The sequence below is a fragment of the Mobula birostris genome, chromosome 21 (genome assembly GCF_030028105.1).
Source record: "Mobula birostris isolate sMobBir1 chromosome 21, sMobBir1.hap1, whole genome shotgun sequence".
NCBI lineage: Eukaryota > Metazoa > Chordata > Chondrichthyes > Myliobatiformes > Myliobatidae > Mobula > Mobula birostris.
In genome coordinates this window covers 33,446,575-33,464,491 of record NC_092390.1, presented here as the reverse complement: position 1 = coordinate 33,464,491, position 17,917 = coordinate 33,446,575, and the positions used below count along the sequence as shown (strand labels likewise).

Genomic DNA, 17,917 nt, shown 5'->3' with positions numbered 1-17,917 from the left:
GCAGAGTGGCATTGGAGGCGGCGTCATGAAAGGGTCCGAAAACGTGCTGCCTTTATGGCCAACCCCTTCAAGTTCACCAAGGAGTTGCTGGGGGAGAAGCTCAGTGGGAAACTGGCCTGTTCGCAGGAAGACATAGACCAACATCTGAAGAAGATATATAATGATCCTGAAAGAGAGCAGGAGTTGGGAGAGTGCAACATCCTAATAGACCCACCTGAACCGGATGTGCAGTTCAACATGTCAGAGCTGCAACTAAAGGAAATCAGAGAGGTCACCCGCAAAGCAAGGGCAAGCTCGGCTCCAGGACCAAGCAACACCTCATACAAAGTGTACAAGAACTGCCCCAAACTCCTGCTGTGTCTATGGAAGATCCTGAGAACCTTTTGGAGAAGGGGGAAAATCCCAGAACAGTGGAGAGTTGCTGAAGGGGTGTGGATCCCGAAGGAGGAAAATGCCACCCAGATAGATCAGTTTCGCATCATCTCCCTGCTGTGTGTCGAGGCGAAGATCTTCAGTGCAGTTTCCAACCGGTTGTGCACCTACCTAGCAAAGAACACCTATAGTGATACATCAGTCCAGAAGGGTGGCATTTCAGGGATGCCGGGCTGTCTGGAGCACATCGGTATGGTGACACAGCTTATCAGGGAGGTCAGAGAGAACAAGGGCAACCTCTCAGTGTTGTGGCTCAACCTGGCAAATGCATATGGTTCCATTCTGCACAAGCTGGTGCAGCTCACACTGACCAAATATCACGTCCCCAGCAGAATCAGAGACCTTATCGTTGATTATTACAGCAACTTCAGGATGAGGGTCTCTTCAGGAGCAATTACATCAACCTGACACAAGGTGGAGATCGGCATCATCACAGGGTGCACTATCTCAGTGACACTGTTCTCCCTAGCCATGAACGTGCTCACTGAGTCTGCTGAACCAGAGTGCAGAGGGCCCAGAATGAATTCTGCTCAATGGCAGCCACCTATCAGGGCATTCATGGATGACCTCACAGTCACCACAGAATCAGTCCCAGGCTGCCAGAGGATTCTGCAAGGGCTCGAAAAGCTGGTGGAGTGGGCCCGGATGCGTTACAAACCTGCCAAATCAAGATCGATGGTGCTGAGGAAAGGGAAGGTGGAGAACAAGTTCTGGTTCAGCATCGCAGGCACAGCCATCCCAACCATCACAGAAAAGCCAGTCAAGAGCTTAGGCAAAGTTTTTGACAGCTCTTTAAGGGACACAACATCCATTCAGGCAACCTGCACCAAGTTGGATGGCTGGCTGAAATCTGTGGACAAGTCTGGCCTACCTGGGAAATTTAAAGCCTGGGGGTATCAGCATGGCATTCTTCCCAGAATCCTGTGGCCCCTCCTCGTTTATGCAGTTCCGATCTCGACAGTCGAAACCTTAGAGAGGAGGGTTAGCAACCACCTCAGGAGATGGCTGGGGCTGCCAAAGAGCCTGAGCAGCATCGCACTCTTATGGACACCACAACAAACTGCAACTGACCTTCAAATCCTTGGAGGAAGAATTCAAGGTAACAAGAGCCAGAGAAGTGCTACAGTACAGGGACTCAAGTGACCCGAAGGTGGCTAGAGCAGGGATACAAGTAAGTACTGGCAGGAAGTGGAGGGCAGAGGAAGCTGTTCAGGAGGCAGAGGCGAGGCTGCGTCACAGGAGGCTGGTGGGAGTGGTCACACGAGGCCGAGCTGGGCTAGGATCCTTTCCAACTCCCCAAATAGACACCAGAGGGAAGGAAAGGCATCGTCTAGTTCAGGAGGAGGTGAGAGCAGCAGTGGAGGAGATGAGAGCCTGCAAGGTGGTGGGAATGAAGCCACAGGGAGCTTGGACAAGATGGGAGAATGTGGTTGAGAGGAAAGTGACCTGGGCTGATCTTTGGAAAGCCGAACCACACCGCATTCAATTTCTCATCCAGGCAGTGTTCGATGTGCTTCCAAGCCCATCAAACCTGCACACATGGGGCAAGGCAGAGTCATCTGCGTGCCCACTGTGCTCCAAGTGAGGAACCCTGGAGCACATCCTCAGCGGCTGTGCAAGGGCACTTGGTGAGGGACGGGACAGGTGGAGGCATGATCAGGTCCTGAAGACCATCGCTGAAGCCGTCAGCGCAGGAGTTGAGTGGGCGAAGCGGTCCCGACCCTCCAAGCAGACCATTGCCTTTGTCAGAGCTGGGGAGCAGCCAATACCTGCCAAAAGAACATCTGCAGGCATTCTGACCTCTGCAAGAGACTGGCAGCTGTTGGTGGACCTCGAAGGACAGCTGAAGTTCCCCAACCATATCGCAGCCACCACCCTGCGACCAGACATTGTCCTAGTGTCTGAGTCGACTAAGCAAGTGGTGCTGCTGGAGCTGACAGTCCCATGGGAAGATAGCTTGGAAGAGGCCTTTGAAAGGAAGCTCTCCAAGTACGCAGGACTGGTCAGCAACTGTCAGCAGGCTGGACGGAGAGCGAGGTGTCTCCCAGTGGAGGTTGGTTGTAGGGAATTCGTAGCCCATTCTTTAGTTAGAGCCTTCAGCATTTTGGGCATCGAGGGAGAGAGGAAGAGGAGAGCCATCCGCAGTACCACCGATGCGGGAGAGAGGGCCTCAAGATGGCTGTGGCTCAAAAGAGGGGAGCCATGGAGTCATAAGTAGCTAGCCATCTGGACACAAGCTGGGGTCTGATCAGCCCCGGCTGGGTCACCTGGAGGAGGTTGTATGATGTTGAAAGACCCGAAACACCCGATGATTCCAGGAACAGCACTGAAGATGTGTCCAGAAGTATCAATAGATGTATGTATACAACACCTTTGTGGTCCTACTTTTTAGTTATCTCCTAACTCCCTAAATTCACCTTGTAGGACCTCATCCCGTTTTTCACCTATATCGTTGGTACCTATGTGCGCCACGACCACTGGCTGTTCACCCTCCCACTCCAGAATGTCCTGCAGCCGCTCGGAGACATCCTTGACCTTTGCACCAGGGAGGCAACATACCCTCCTGGCGTCTCGTTTGCAGCCGCAGAAACGCCTATCTGTTCCCCTTACAATCGTATCCCCTATCACTATAGCTCTCCCACTCCTTTTCCTTCCCTCCTGTGCCACAGAGCCACCCATGGTGCCATGAACTTGGCTGCTGCTACCTTCCCCTGATGAAACATCTCCCCCAACAGTATCCAAAACAGTATATCTGTTTAGGAGGGAGATGAACTCAGGGGACTCCTGCACTACCGGCCTACTGCTATGCTGTTTAGTGGTCACCCATTCCCTTTCTGTCTGTGCAGCCTTTACCTGCGGTGTGGCTAACTCACTGAACATGCTATTCATGACTTTCTCAGCATCACGGATGCTCCAGTATGAATCCAGTCGCAGCTCCAGCTGCTCAATGCGGTCTGCCAGAAGCTGCAGCTGGACACATTTCCTGCACACATAGTCGTCAGGGACACTGGAAATATCCCTGATTTCCCACATGCAGCAGGAGGAACAAACCACGGGGCTGATCTCAGCTGTCATGACCTACCCAATACGCTACAGCCTCACCGCCTTCCTTGCTTCAAATAAAATACTGCTGCAGACCGTTCTCCTTTTAAAGGAACTTACCTGGCCTTACCACACTTGGAGCAAAGCTCGTCCTCAGCCTCTGCTTGCCAAAGCCTCTCGAGACAAACCCTTTCTACTCTGTCTCCCTCTACTCCATCGCCCGCTCCGTCAAACTGCTCTCTTTTAAATACTCCCGCTGCCTCACGGACTGACTTGCACGCGCTTGCGCAGTCCAGTCCCGATCAACCGCCAAGAAAAATGGCTATTCGGGAGTTTTGATTGTTATCCTTTCCTCTTCCAATTGCATCAGCTCTTCATCTATCAGTTCTTGGTCATGGGATGCCAAAACCTCTTCAACATCATCTTCATCAACTTCCACAAGCCAAAATCATTTTGTCCTTACTTCGTTCACCACAATCAAAACGCTTAATTATGTCTAGTTTTACGCTAAGTGTAACACCCTTACGAGTTCTCTTAGGCTTTTCCGATACTTTAGAACTCATCTTCCAAACGGCTGCTCACTGGCACGTGTTTAAGCAATGCCGGTGAGAATGCCGTTCCGAATTCGGGGGAGAGCGGCTGCTCGGGGCACGCGCTGCCTTTTCTTGCGTGCTGATTTTTTTTCGCGTGCTGCCTTTTCTCGTAACAGTGAAAACACTTTTTGTTAGCGAAAATAGGGAACTAACGTAGGTCTTTCATAACAGTGAGGCTTCATAAAGCGAACGCTCGAAAAGCGGGGGACACCTGTATTGATACACCCAATTCTGTTATTACTATACTGTACTACTGTTATTTCTTCTACATAATTTATTTTAATGAACGAAGTATAATATCATCTTGGCAATCAGCGATAATAAAACTTTGAGTTGAGTTTTTTGAAGAAACAGTGTGGACATTTCAGTTACAGAATCCACAATACAGGCAACTCTACCATTCAGATAACGGCACCTCACGCTTACAGGATTCATCAATTACCACTCGGATACAGAGTTAAATTCATTCCCACAGAATTTATGTAAAAAAAGGTAAATAATCACATTTATTAAAACTTTTGTTCCTTGATGCAGGCACAAAGAATGCAGCTTCATGTTACAGAAAACTGTGATACAGACTATTTTTAAGGAAGGTAACCCTCGGTAATGTGGGTGTTCACCTGCATTTTAAAAGATCAAGGAATTGCGTATTTTCATTGAAATCACATCAATGAGAGTTGGGGGAAAATGAAAGATCAATTAGTGATTTCATGAGTAAAAGTCTCACAGTGTTAACCTGAACAAGCTACAGGAATAAACATTAGAGGTTCTGCAGATGCTAGAAATTTGCAGAGTCACTGTACGACAGCATCGTTTCTCCAGCTTCCTCCTCCTACATCCCAAAGGTGTGCTGGCTGGTAGTTAATTGACCACTAAAATTGTCCCTGATGTAGATAGATCACAGAAGAGTTAGGACATGGACACAAAAGATGTTGGATGTGTTCAGCAAGTCAGCCAACGACCTTGGAGAGAAATAAACAGTCCAGGTTTTGGGCCGACACTTCATCAGGACTGGAAAGGAAAGGGGTAGAAGCCAGAATAAAGTGGTGGGAGTCAGGCCCAAACATCTGAAATGGATCTCAAACCAGAAAAGTGTTCAGTGATAGACTTTAGAAGTCAAACGTGAAGGCAATACAGGGGTAATGGCAGGATTCTTAGCAGTGGGGAGGAACAGAGGGATCTTTCAATCCACATCCATTGAGCCCTCAAAGTTAGCACACAAGTTGATAGGGTGACAAGAAGGTATGTTAGCCTTCATCAGTCACGGGATTGAGATCAAGAGCTGTGAGGTCAGGTTGCAGCTCTACGGAACCACACTTGGAATATTGTGTTCAGTTCTGGTTGCCTCATTATAGGCAAGAAGTGGCAGCTTAGAGAGGGTACAGAGAAGATTTACCAGAATACTGCCTGCCTGGATTAGAGAGCATGCCTTATGAGGAATGATTAAGTGAGCTAAGGCTTTTCTCTTTGGAGCAAGAGGATGAGAGGTGACCTGATAAAGGTGTACGAGATGTTAAGAGGCATAGGTAGAGTGGACAGACTGAGACCTTTTCCCAGGTGGAAATGACTAATACAAGAGGGCATAATTTTAATGTGATTTTAGGAACATAGAGTGGGTTGTCAGAGGTAGGTTCTTTATACACAGAGATTGGTAAATGAGTGGAACATGGGGTGGTGGTGAAGGCACAGACAATAGGGGCATTTAAGAGTTTTAGATAAGCACGTGGATGACAAAAAAAATGGAGGTCTATGAGGGAGGGAAGGGTTAAATTGATCACAAAATAGGTTAAACATTTGGCACACAGAGACCAAAGGACCTGTACTGTGCTTTACTGTTCTATGTTCAATGAAAAACCCATTCAAAAGAATAACACTGCAAGCTAGTTATCTACCAAGCAATTATACACCGATATGTTATTACAGCAAAAATAAAAGCAAAGTCATTACCTAAATCTCCAGAATGCATCCTTATAAACCGGAATACTTATGTGCTTTCTGGACCAGGTGTTTCCACGACTATTTCCAATCCAGACATCATAACCAGCATCTGCTAGAAAAAAGCCCAGGCTGTTGTTGGCCAAGTTTGTGACCCAGTTGCTTCCAGCTGCCAGTAAACCATGCTGCAGAAATACTACTGGCCGAGATCCTAAACAAATAAAGAGCAACTTCAATTGAAAAGATGGTGTCTACGCAAGACAAGTACTTAACATTCAGGTACCTACTCAATATATATCCATATGTGTTCCACATACCTAACCCACTTAAATGATTTGCAAGATCTAGTAAACTGTGCAATTTTGGCTCAGGAAGTCTCATTTAGTTTTACATTAGAGTGCATCTTCTAAACTCTGTTAATAACATTTATCAAAATGTTCTCACCAATCAAATGACATACGTACAGTATATAACAGCAATCCAAGTTAATTCATCTTAAATGACGCTCATGTTTATAATTCAAGACTACAAGTACTAATCCAAAAAAGTGAGATAGATGAGAAGTTCTTTTAGAAGTTAATTGTTGGAGAAACAGGAACTGTAATATGCAAGAGAAATGCAGACCAAAATGGCCATTCAAGTACAAGCATTCATCAGAGCCTCTAAAGAAATACAATGTCCCAACCAGCTTCTGGAAATATCTAACCCACAGAAAAGGAGCATTCAAGATGTTATTGAGAACCTGTCTCTGATAGGAGGACATGAGGGCCCCACGTCAACAGTATGAGGGCCCCACATCACAACCTACCTACTGACCCACCTTTTTTCCCCAATGCCCTTGCATTGGGACTAATTTAACTACTTGATTTCCATCAGTCTAGCCACCCAAAGAGGGATCTGAGAGCTTGATGCTAGGCTCATCGTATATGCATTTTATACTATAAATATCCAGTAAGCTAACTGTATCCTGATATTTTTGTTTACTTCTTTGCTTATCAAAGTGAAAGTTAAGATCCTGAGATTAGAGTATAACAAGATGATCCAAAGAAAATTCTTTCCATTTTACAAATGATTGGGGCTACTATGGGACAGCAAAATATCTGTGTCTTCAATCCACTTACCCTTCAATCTTCTTTCCCTTTTAGTTGTAGCTACATTTTAACCCTTCACATACATGATGAGTAATGTACAATTTATCGCAATTTGTAATAAATAGTATGGACAATAGGACAGTCAATATAACATAGAGATACAATTGTATCAGCGTGAATTAATCAGTATGATGGCCTGGTGGAAGAAGCTGTCCCGGAGCCTGTTGTTCCTTGCTTTTATGCTGTGGTACCGTTTCCTGGATGGTAGCAGCTTGTGATTGGGGTGACTCAGGTCCCCAGTGATCCTTGAGGCCCTTTTTACACACCTGACTCTGTAAATTTCCTGAATAGTGGGGAGTTCACATCCACAGATGTACTGGGCTGTCCGCACCACTCTCTGCAGAGTCCTACAATTGAGGGAAGTACAGTTCCCATACCAGGCAGTGATGCAGCCAGTCAGGATGCTCTCAATTGTGCCCCTGTAGGAAGTCCATATGATCTGGGGACTCATGCCAAACTTCTTCAACCGAACTGTCTGAGGTGAAAGAGGCGCTGTTGTGCTTCTTTCACCACACAAACGGTATGTACAGAGCACGTGAGCTCCTCGGTGATGTGTACGGCGAGGAACTTGAAGCTATTCACCCTCACAACCCCAGATCTATTGACGTCAATAAGAGTTAGCTTGTCTCCATTCTTCCTGTAGTCCATAGCCAGTCTTTTGTTTATGCAACATTGACACATTTCACTGTATATGTGTAAAATAAGTCTGAATCTGAAGAAAGCTATAGTGTAATTAAGTTGAAATTACCATTGGTACTTAGAACTTAAACAGACCTTCGGGCTATCTAGAAGAAATTGTTGATTGGCTACAATACCAATGTTTTGGCTGCTTTCATTAATATGTTTTCTATTAAAATTAGATTAGAGTATGAGAATACTCAGTCATATTTTATTGTCATTTAGAAATGCATACATGCATTAAGAAATGATACAATGTTTCTCCGGCGTGATATCACAGAAAACAAGACAGACCAAAGACTAACACTGACAAAACCACATAATTATACCATATAGTTACAGCAGTGCAAAGCAATACCATAATTTGATGAAGAACAGTCCATAGGCACAGTAAAAAAGTCTCAAAGTCCCCGAGTCAATCGACTCCCAAGTACCCGATAGCGGCCGCAAAAGGGAGAAACTCCCTGCCATAAACCTCAAGGCACCGTCAACTTGCCGATACCTTGGAAGCAGCCGACCACAGCCGACCCTGAGTCCATCCGTCCGAAAACTCCGAGCTTCCGAGCAGCCTCTCTGATACAGCTTCCCGAGCACCATCCTCTGCCGAGCGGCTTCGACCTCTACCGGGCCGCTGAAGCACGCAAAGCCAAGGATTTCGAGGCCTTCAGCTCCAGAGATTCTGGTTACCACACAGTAGCAGTGGTAGCAAAGCAGACATTTCAGAAGTTTTCCAGTTGTTTCGCTATGCACTCACATCTGTCTCCATCAAATCAGAATTGTGCACAGTCCCCTACTTGACAGATTACAGATATTCATCACTGGAGAGGCCGCGCGTGCTGTCGTCACGCCACCATCTTCTACCGTAATGCAATGCAGATGGCAATATCTCACTGGAAATCTACTAAGCAAACATTCTATAACAAAGCAAGTAAAGGACTCATTTTTTAATGCACATTTTACTGTTCTTATCAAGGAATGCACAAAAAGATTGAAGTTTATGCCATTTGGAGTAATGACATCACATGCCCAGCAACTCTATTACCTTTTTTTCTATTTACTAATCAAATTCATGGGTCATGTCTGGATTCCTAGTTAGCCAAATAACTAATGGTGAAGGTATTCAGGAACATTATTTTCATAAAAATAGGAAGCATTTAGCAGGTTTCAATACAGAGTTAATATTTCAGTTCTGAAAGATCATTGACAGATATCAATTCTGCTTTTCTCTCTGCAGATCTTCTGAGTGATTCTGTTGCTTCAGATTTCCACTATCTGCATTTTTATGCTCCTGATACTCTTTCAACATACATTGGCCAACATCGACGGGTTGTCAAAGTAGCAAAATTAGAACTATGAGAAAGGTTACATGATAAATAGGTTGTAAAACTGCATAGACTGTCACAAGATGAAAATTAAGTATTTATCTTTAATTGCAAGTGTAGTACATTATTGCTTCAGGTCACGCTAGCTGAATTGTGCAAGTTTGACCAGAACAATTAAACCTATAAGGCTTTTAAACATGAAAATAATAAGCACAATGTTATAGATAAAAATATGTACAGGTGTCCCCCGCTTTTCGAACGTTCGCTTTATGAAACCTCACTGTTACAAAAGACCTACATAGTACCCTGTTTCCGCTAACAGGTGTTTTCACTGTTACGAAAAAAGCAGCGTGCAAAAAAAAATCAGCGCGCGCCTCGAGCAGCCGCTCCCCCCCCCCCCCGAATTCGGAACAGCATTCTAGCCAGCATTGCTTAAACACATGCCTGTGAGCAGCCGTTTGCAAGATGAGTTCTTAGGTACAGGTGTCCCTCACTTTTCGAGCGTTCGCTTTACGAAACCTCACTGTTACGAAAGACCTACATTAGTACCCTGTTTTCGCTTTCAGAAGGTGTTTTCACTGTTACGAAGAAAGGCAGCGTGCGATAAAAAAATCAGTGCGCGAAAAAATCAGCACGCAATAAAAGGCAGCGCGGGCCCCGAGCAGCCGCTCTCTGCCGGATTCGGAACGGCATTGCTTTAACACATTGCATTGAGCAGCCGTTAGCAAGATGAGTTCCAAGGTGTCAGAAAAGCCTGAAAGAGTAAGGGTGTTACACTTAGCGTAAAACTAGACATAATTAAGCGTTTCGATCGTGGTGAACGAAGGAAGGACAAAGTGAGTTTGGCTTGTGGAAGCTGACGAAGATGATGTTGAAGAGGTTTTGGCATCCCATGACCAAGAACTGATAGATGAAGAGCTGATGCAATTGGAAGAGGAAAGGATAACAATCGAAACCGAATGCAACCGAATGCAGAAAGTGAAGCAACTGCGTGAAATTTTCGCTGCAATGATAAAGTACAAGTTTAACTTTGAAAGGGTACGTAGGTTTAGGGGATATTTGCCCGATGGTTTGAGTACTTACAAACAACTGTGTGATAGAAAAATGCGCGAGGCTCAGCAGTCAAGCAAGCCTTCCACATCAGCCACAGCAGACGACGAACCTCGACCTTCGACATCGAGGCGGGCAGTCATAGGAGAAGGTGAGCTGCCTGCCCTGATCGAGGATGAGATATCACCCCCGTGTCCCACCACCCCAACGCCTGGGCCCCGGACAGATACTGTACCAATTCGCAGAGAATGCAGCGGTACCCGGGAGGCACACAGCACATCTTTAAGAAAAAAGCTGAAATAAACATGCTAATTAATTAGGTGCCGCCTAGCATGTAATTGGTGGCCCAGATCAGCGACGATGCAATCGGCAATCGCCTCTGATCTGCGCCGACATTTACGTACCGGGCAGCACCTCATTAATTAGCATGTTTATTTCAGCTTTTTTCTTAAAGATGTGCTGTGACCCTCCCGGCTACCGCTGCGTTCTTCGTGGCAATGTATCGGGTCGGCGGCCCGGAGGGTGGGGGCCACTGCACCACCCAGCCTGCAACGACTCAGTCTAACACACCATCATCAGTGTGCTCGGCGCTGTTTTCCCAATTCCTGTAAGTGATACTACACTGTACATACATTATTTCTACTTTATATAGGCTGTGTATTTTTACGTGTTCTTTGGTATGATTTAGCAGCTTCATAGTTTAAAGGTTACTGAGAGCGCGTTTATGCCAACAGCGCTTGCGTGAGATTTTCGCTACGGAGATCTGTGCAGGCAATCGTATATGTTACTGTTATTTTAGGTTTTATGTGTTATTTGGCATGATTTGGTAGGTTATTTTTGGGTCTGCGAACGCTCACAAAATTTTCCCATATAAATAAATGGTAATTACTTCTTTGCTTTACGATATTTCAGCTTACGAACTGTTTCATAGGAACGCTCTACCTTCAGATGGCGGGGGAAACCTGTATTGGAAAAGCCTGAAAGAGCTTGTAAGGGTGTTACACTTAGCGTAAAATTAGACATAATTAAGCGTTTCGATTGTGGTGAATGAAGTAAGGACAAAGTGAGTTTGGCTTGTGGAAGTTGACGAAGATGATGTTGAAGAGGTTTTGGCATCCCATGACCAAGAACTGATAGGTGAAGAGCTGATGCAATTGGAAGAGGAAAGGATAACAATCGAAACCGAATGAGTAATGATAAAGTACGACTTTAATTTTGAAAGGGTACGTAGGTTTAGGGGATATTTGCAGGATGGTTTGACTGCTTACAAAGAACTGTATGATAGGAAAATGCGCGAGGCTCAGCAGTCAAGCAAGCCTTCCACATCAGCCACAGCAAACAACGAACCTCGACCTTCGACATCGAGGCGGGCAGTCATAGGAGAAGATGAGCTGCCTGCCCTGATTGACGATGAGATGACACCCCCGTGTCCAACCACCCCAACACCCGGGCCGCGGACAGATACTGTACCGATTCGCGGAGAATGCAGCAGTAGCCGGGAGACACACAGCACATCTTTAAGAAAAAAGCCGAAATAAACATGCTAATTAATTAGGTGCCGCCCAACTCGTAATTGTTGGCCCAGATCAGAGGCGACGCAATCGGCAGTCGCCTCTGATCTGGGCCGATATTTACGTGCTGGGCAGCACTTAATTAATTAGCTTGTTTATTTCCGCTTTTTTCTTAAAGATGTGCTGGGTGTCTCCCGGCTACCGCTGGACCCCTGCATGCTTTGTTGCAATATATCGGGTCGCTGTCCGGAGGGTGGGGGCCACTGCACCACCCCAACCTTCGACTCGGCCTAACACACCATCATCAGTGTACTCGATGCTGTCCCAATTCCGGTAAGTGATACTACACTGTACATACATTATTTCTACTTTATATCGGCTGTGTATTTTTACGTGTTATTTGGTAGATTTGGCAGCTTCATAGTGTAAAGGTTACTGGAGAGCGCGTCTATGCCAACAGCACTTGCGTGAGATTGTCTCCCGAGAGCGCTTGCGTGAGATTTTCGCTATGGAGATCTGTGCAGGCAATCGTATATGTTACTGTTATTTTAGGTTTTATGTGTTATTTGGCATGATTTGGTAGGTTAGTTTTGGGTCTGTGAACGCTCACAAAATTTTCCCATATAAATAAATGGTAATTGCTTATTCACTTTACTACATTCCGGCTTACGAACCATTTCATAGGAACGCTCTACCTTCGGATGGCGGGGGAAACCTGTACTTGCTCTTAAATGATTTGTTAAACATTCTGCCAAATTGTCAAGTAACTTTTGATATATGATAATGCTACGAACAGGTCTACTAAAACAGAGATTAACAGATTATAATGGTGCATCACAAAATTCACATGCAAAGTAGAGTCACAGGTATATACAACACGGAAATAGACCCTTCAGTACAACTTATCCAAGCCAAACAGCAACATCCCCTCTAATTTTTTTTACAGCTGCGCAGGCCAACCATTGCTCTAAGTAGGGAACATTTACACAGCATGAAAACGGCACAGCGCTTTTTGTAATATGTCATAGTAAGAATATTATACATTAAATTTTTTTAAAAATCACATACTTTTGATTTTATTTCATTGAAGGGTATAATGAAATACTATACAACAAAGAAAATCTTACATGTTTCATAATTTTTTTTTTTGCTCCTTCCAATTCCAGCAGCGTGGCAACAAAGGCTACGTGCATAGGAGCATTTCAGTTACTGTGTGGCTGTGCACCCACGTAGCTTAGAGGGGACATTGCCAACCAATTTGTCCAACTGAGCCATCACACTTGACTGTACTTGGCCAAAAGCCCTTTAGATTTTTTAAATCCATAAGCATCCAAGTCTCCTTTAAATATAACTGTAACTGCCTCTAACACTTCCTTTGGCATCTCATTGCATATACTCACCACCTTCCGTATTCATTGAACGCACAATCACATATTTTCCCCCTACGGACAATACGTACGTTGTAGCCCCATGATTTCTCCTATAGCTTAGTTGTTAAGAAACGGGTGGAGGCAGATCAAGGAGACACCACTTCTGAATTGGCTAATGGCAAAAGAATGTATCTGTAATTTCACTGGGTACATTCTAGAGCTCAGAGTGTGAACTGCTTTACTTTTGCCAAATGAGCCACTTTCTTCAACATTACTTCACTGATAAAACAGCAGATCCATGTTCAACACGTCTTTCTCCCTTATTAGAGAGAGAGAACCTGTGGTATGTCGAACACTGGGTGAAATGTGAAGTCTTTGGGGTGACTGCAAGTCTGTGTCTTTGCTATTGCTTTGCTCACGCTCGAGTGCTCGGTGGCGGTGCCGACGCTTTTTTTTTGCCGGTGGAGGGGGGGGGGGGGGAATTTATTGCTCGCTGCTGCTTACACATGGGGGGGGGGAGCCGGGGGGGCGGACTTTGGGGTTCTAACATTTAACTGTCATTCATTCTTTGGGGCTCTCCTCTGTTTTCGTGGATGGTTGTGAAGAAAAAGCATTTCAGGATGTATATTGTATACATTTCTCTGACGTTAAATTGTACCTTTGAACTATAAATTACAGGAAGTTTCTGGATCAAAACATGCTAAAATAGATCTACTCAGGGGCCCAGCACCTGTTTGATCATCTGCTGTTATGATATTTTTACTACGGAGGTCCATGCAAAGCTTTGCATAAACTATCTGTGATCTACTCCACAATTACAGAATAACATAGAACTTCAGAAATCACTGGCATTTTCAGTGGCATTTGCATGGGCAGATTAAGTTGTACTTAGCATGACAAACGACAGGCTTTGCCTAGGAACATTGATGTGGTTCCTGTGTCAGGGAAACTGAGAGACAATAATATCCTCTGTATAACATTTTTTTGGTAGAATGCTGGAGGACTCGCACCATCCTGGAGTAACTGATGATTGGGCGTTCCTGCAGAAGAATGCCTTTAATTTGTCTAGACTTGTATAGCACTCCAGGTCTACGCTGTCATTTGGAATTCAAAGTTCAAAGTAAATTTATTATCCAAATACATATATGTCACCATATGCAGCCCTGAGATTTATGTTAGTGTGGCATTCACAGTAAATCCGAGAAACACAATAGAATCAATAAAGACTCAATCAACAGGATGGACAAACAAACATTATGCAAGAGATACAAAACTGGGCAAATAGAAAAGAAAATGAAATAATAATTAAAAATAAGCAATAAGTATTGAGAACATGAGACCAGGAGTCCATGAAAGCGAGTCCTTAGTTTGACAGAAAAGTTCAGTGATGGTGCTGGTGAAACTGAGTGTTTATCCCCTCTGGTTCAATAATCTGATGGTTTGGGGAAATATCTGCTCCAGAACCTGGTGGTGTGGGTCCTGGGGGTCCTGTACCTTCTTCCTGATGGCAGTGGCAAGAAGAAAGCATGGCGTGAGCAGTGGGGCTTTCCTGTGACAGGATTCTATGTAGTTGAACTCAGTGATGGGGAGGGCTTTGCCCACGATGGGCTGAACAATATCCATTACTTTTTGTAGGCTTTTCCTTTCAAGGGCATTGGCGTTTCAATACCTGGCCGTGATGCAACCAGTCAAATATTCTCCTCCACACATATATACAACATTGTATCACCATGGATTTAACTTGGCTTTTTTTGAGACTGATCAACAGAGAAAGACTCCTTCAAGTCCAAGTGAAAACAGATCTCTATAAAATGATCTAAATTAATTACAAATATAAATCACAAAATTTATCGCATAAGTATTCACTCCCTTCAAGTCAGTAAAGTCAACATTTTGGTCCGAGACCCTTCATCAGTGCTGACGACGGATAGGACAGTGACAAGTGGGTAGGCTTTAAGAGTGGGATAGCAAGTGCCCAGGAACAGCGTGGTCCTGTTGGAACAAAGGGTGAACCTGGCAAATTTGGAGAACCTTGGCTGCAGAGATATATTGAGTCTTTGATCAAGATAAAGGAAGCATACATTGAGTTCAGGAAATCTGGACTGAGTGAATCCCTTGATGACCATAAAAAGATTAAGAATACACATAAGAAAATCAGGGGATAATAAGGGTATGAGATAGATCTGCTCGGCAAGGATGAGGAAAATCCCAAAAGGTTTTATAGCTATATTAAGAGTAAAAGGGTGATTAGGGAGAGTAGGTCCCCCTAGAGATCAAATGTAACACACATGAAATGCTGGAGGAACTCAGCAGGCCAGGCAGCATCTATGGAAAAGCGTAAACAATCAACATTTCGGGCCGAGGTCCCTCATCAGGTCTCTTTCCAGCATCTGCAGATTTTCTCGTGTTTGCCCTTAGAGATCGATGGGGCTGCCTCTGCCTGGGCTCAAGAGATGGGCGTTTTTTTTAATGAATATTCTTGGAGTTTAGGGAAGAGAAAATAATAGCTGTTCAAGAGATAAGAGAAATAAGCAGAGATATTCTGGAGCACTCCCATATTAACAGGATGGAAGTGTTTGCAGCTTATGACACATTAGAGTGGATAAATCCCCAAAGCCTGATAGAGTGCATCCTCCAGAGAGGAGATTGCAGGACTCACACAATCAGGTTCAAGAACAATTGCTACCCCTCAACCATCAGGCTCTTGAACAAAAGAGGACAATTACACTCATCTATTGAGATGTTCCCACAAGCAATGATCTCACTTTAAGGACTCTATCTTATTATTTCATGCTCTCATTATTTATTGATACTTATTTGTAATTGCATTTCAATAGTTTGTTGTCTCTTATGCTTTTGCTCTTTAATTGATCCTGTTTACAGTTACTATTCTATAGGTCTGCTGAGTATGCCTGCAGGAAAAAGAATGTGGTGACATGTATGTACTCCGATAATAAATTTTACTTTGAACTTTTAACAAAGCATCACAGGGAAGTGAAAAGGGCATTTTAACACACTGGACACCATCAGTCAGGGCAATGAGTATAGGAGTCAGACTTTATGCTGCAGTTGTATCAATAGTTGGAAACATAGATATGGGGCAATTACAGGAAATTGAGACTTGCTGGGTGGGCACTGTGGTTGGTAATGGATTAGTTGGGCCAAAAGGCCAATACTTATGCTGTATTGCTCCATGACTCATCAAAGCAGGTACTATATCTCATAAAAAATTGAGCCAAAGAGCACCATGAAACATCTATCAAATTTTCTCTCCCCACACCCTTTCTGCAGCACCCACATATACAGCCTCACTCATTCTTATACAGCCTCATATTGAAATAAAAATGCCTCAGCTCTAAGACATCACATTTAAACTTCCTTTAATAAGACACCAATACTATAATTGCAGTTACCTTTGCTTTCTGGAGTGTCATTGATTCCATAGGGAATTCTGTTTACTGAAAGGATATAGCCATCAGAAGTCATCACCTCATATTCTTCACTAGGATAACCACGGTAGGAGATCAGCTGGGACTTGAACAGCAGACAGCACAAGATAGTTTGTTACTTAGCAAAAAGATCACCATGCGATGAAAAAAAAAGGCAACAGATAAACACAGGCCTAGTCAAAACTAGAACCACTGAGAAATTAAAAGACATTAACAATAAATCAGCCAGTCACCTGCTGACCTCCCCTGATAAATCCTTGGTCCAATTTTTCTAATGTTCTGTGTCTTATACCCAACTCAGCTGATTTTTCCATTGGCCTCAATTTTCCTCTATCTTATACAATTCCCAGAGGCAATGCAGGCTAGGACATCTGGAGAATTACCAGGTAAGCTTACACCTTATCTGCCATGATAAAATTAACAAGCCAGTAACGGAAGAGCGTAGGCACAGGTTATTAAGAGAGACCTCAGGTATCTCAGTTATGATTTCTCTCTAATATAGAAGAATCACTGACTGTATTGGTACAGGGCATGGCTTCAAAGCAAAGTGTGAGGGTTCTTTTGCTTTAATGAATTAGGTATTACTGGTATCTAAAAACAGCTCAAGCAGAATACAGATTGATAACAAGTGCATCTCTATTTAAAAATGAGAATTTTAATAATTCCAAACAGGGGAAAATCTGTAGATGCTGGAAATCCAAGCAACACACACAAAATGCTGGAGGAACTCAGCAGGCCAGGCAGCGCCTATGGAAAAAAATGCAAGTCGACATTTCGGGCTGAGACCCTTCGGCAGGACTGAAGGGAAAAAAAAAGATGAGTAGATTTAAAAGGTGGACACATTCCCACTGTTTGATTCTAGTTTAGGAAATTCAACTCCTGACATTTCAATTTTACTAACTACAGCTTTCTTGCATAAACTTTCCCTCAAATACTTTCTCCACGTCTCGGAAATAAATTGCCTGTAAAAAATGCAGTCTGTGGGCATCGCTCTTCACGAACTTGAACATATTCCTGGTGGGCGATCACTCAGCCTCTGTGCATTATTACATATCGATTTATTTAATAGAAAAATTACTCCCCCAGCTAGAAGTGAACTGCTTGGTTTGTGGCATAACCCTTTAAAAGCTGGCTACAAAGAACTTGCAAATAGTTAGTCAGTTTCGGGCCAGTGTTACACAAAAAAAAACACAGAACACCCAAAAACAGAAACTGATTATTTTGATCTTTGTCTAACTTCTCTACAGTGTAACAGGCAGCTTGGCTCAGCATCTGCAACTATTTGATACAACTGCTACTCACATCTTTAAGAGAGACACTAGGGGAAAACAATTGTCAGAATTTCTTGGGCTTAATTTTCCAGCATAAACATCACTTTCAGAAG

The 17,917-nt window shown here is 44.0% G+C and overlaps 1 protein-coding gene across 1 annotated transcript in view; it reads right to left on the bottom strand.

The window, feature by feature from the left end:
* The window catches only part of lipf (lipase, gastric), a 64,430-nt gene that overhangs the window by 30,036 nt on the left and 16,477 nt on the right, over positions 1–17,917 (bottom strand). The window contains exons 3-4 of the mRNA XM_072239254.1: positions 16,498–16,618; positions 6,015–6,213 (exon numbers count right to left, since the gene is read on the bottom strand). Of these exons, the coding sequence (XP_072095355.1) occupies positions 6,015–6,213; positions 16,498–16,618 (320 nt within the window). The remainder of the gene's footprint in view (positions 1–6,014; positions 6,214–16,497; positions 16,619–17,917) is intronic.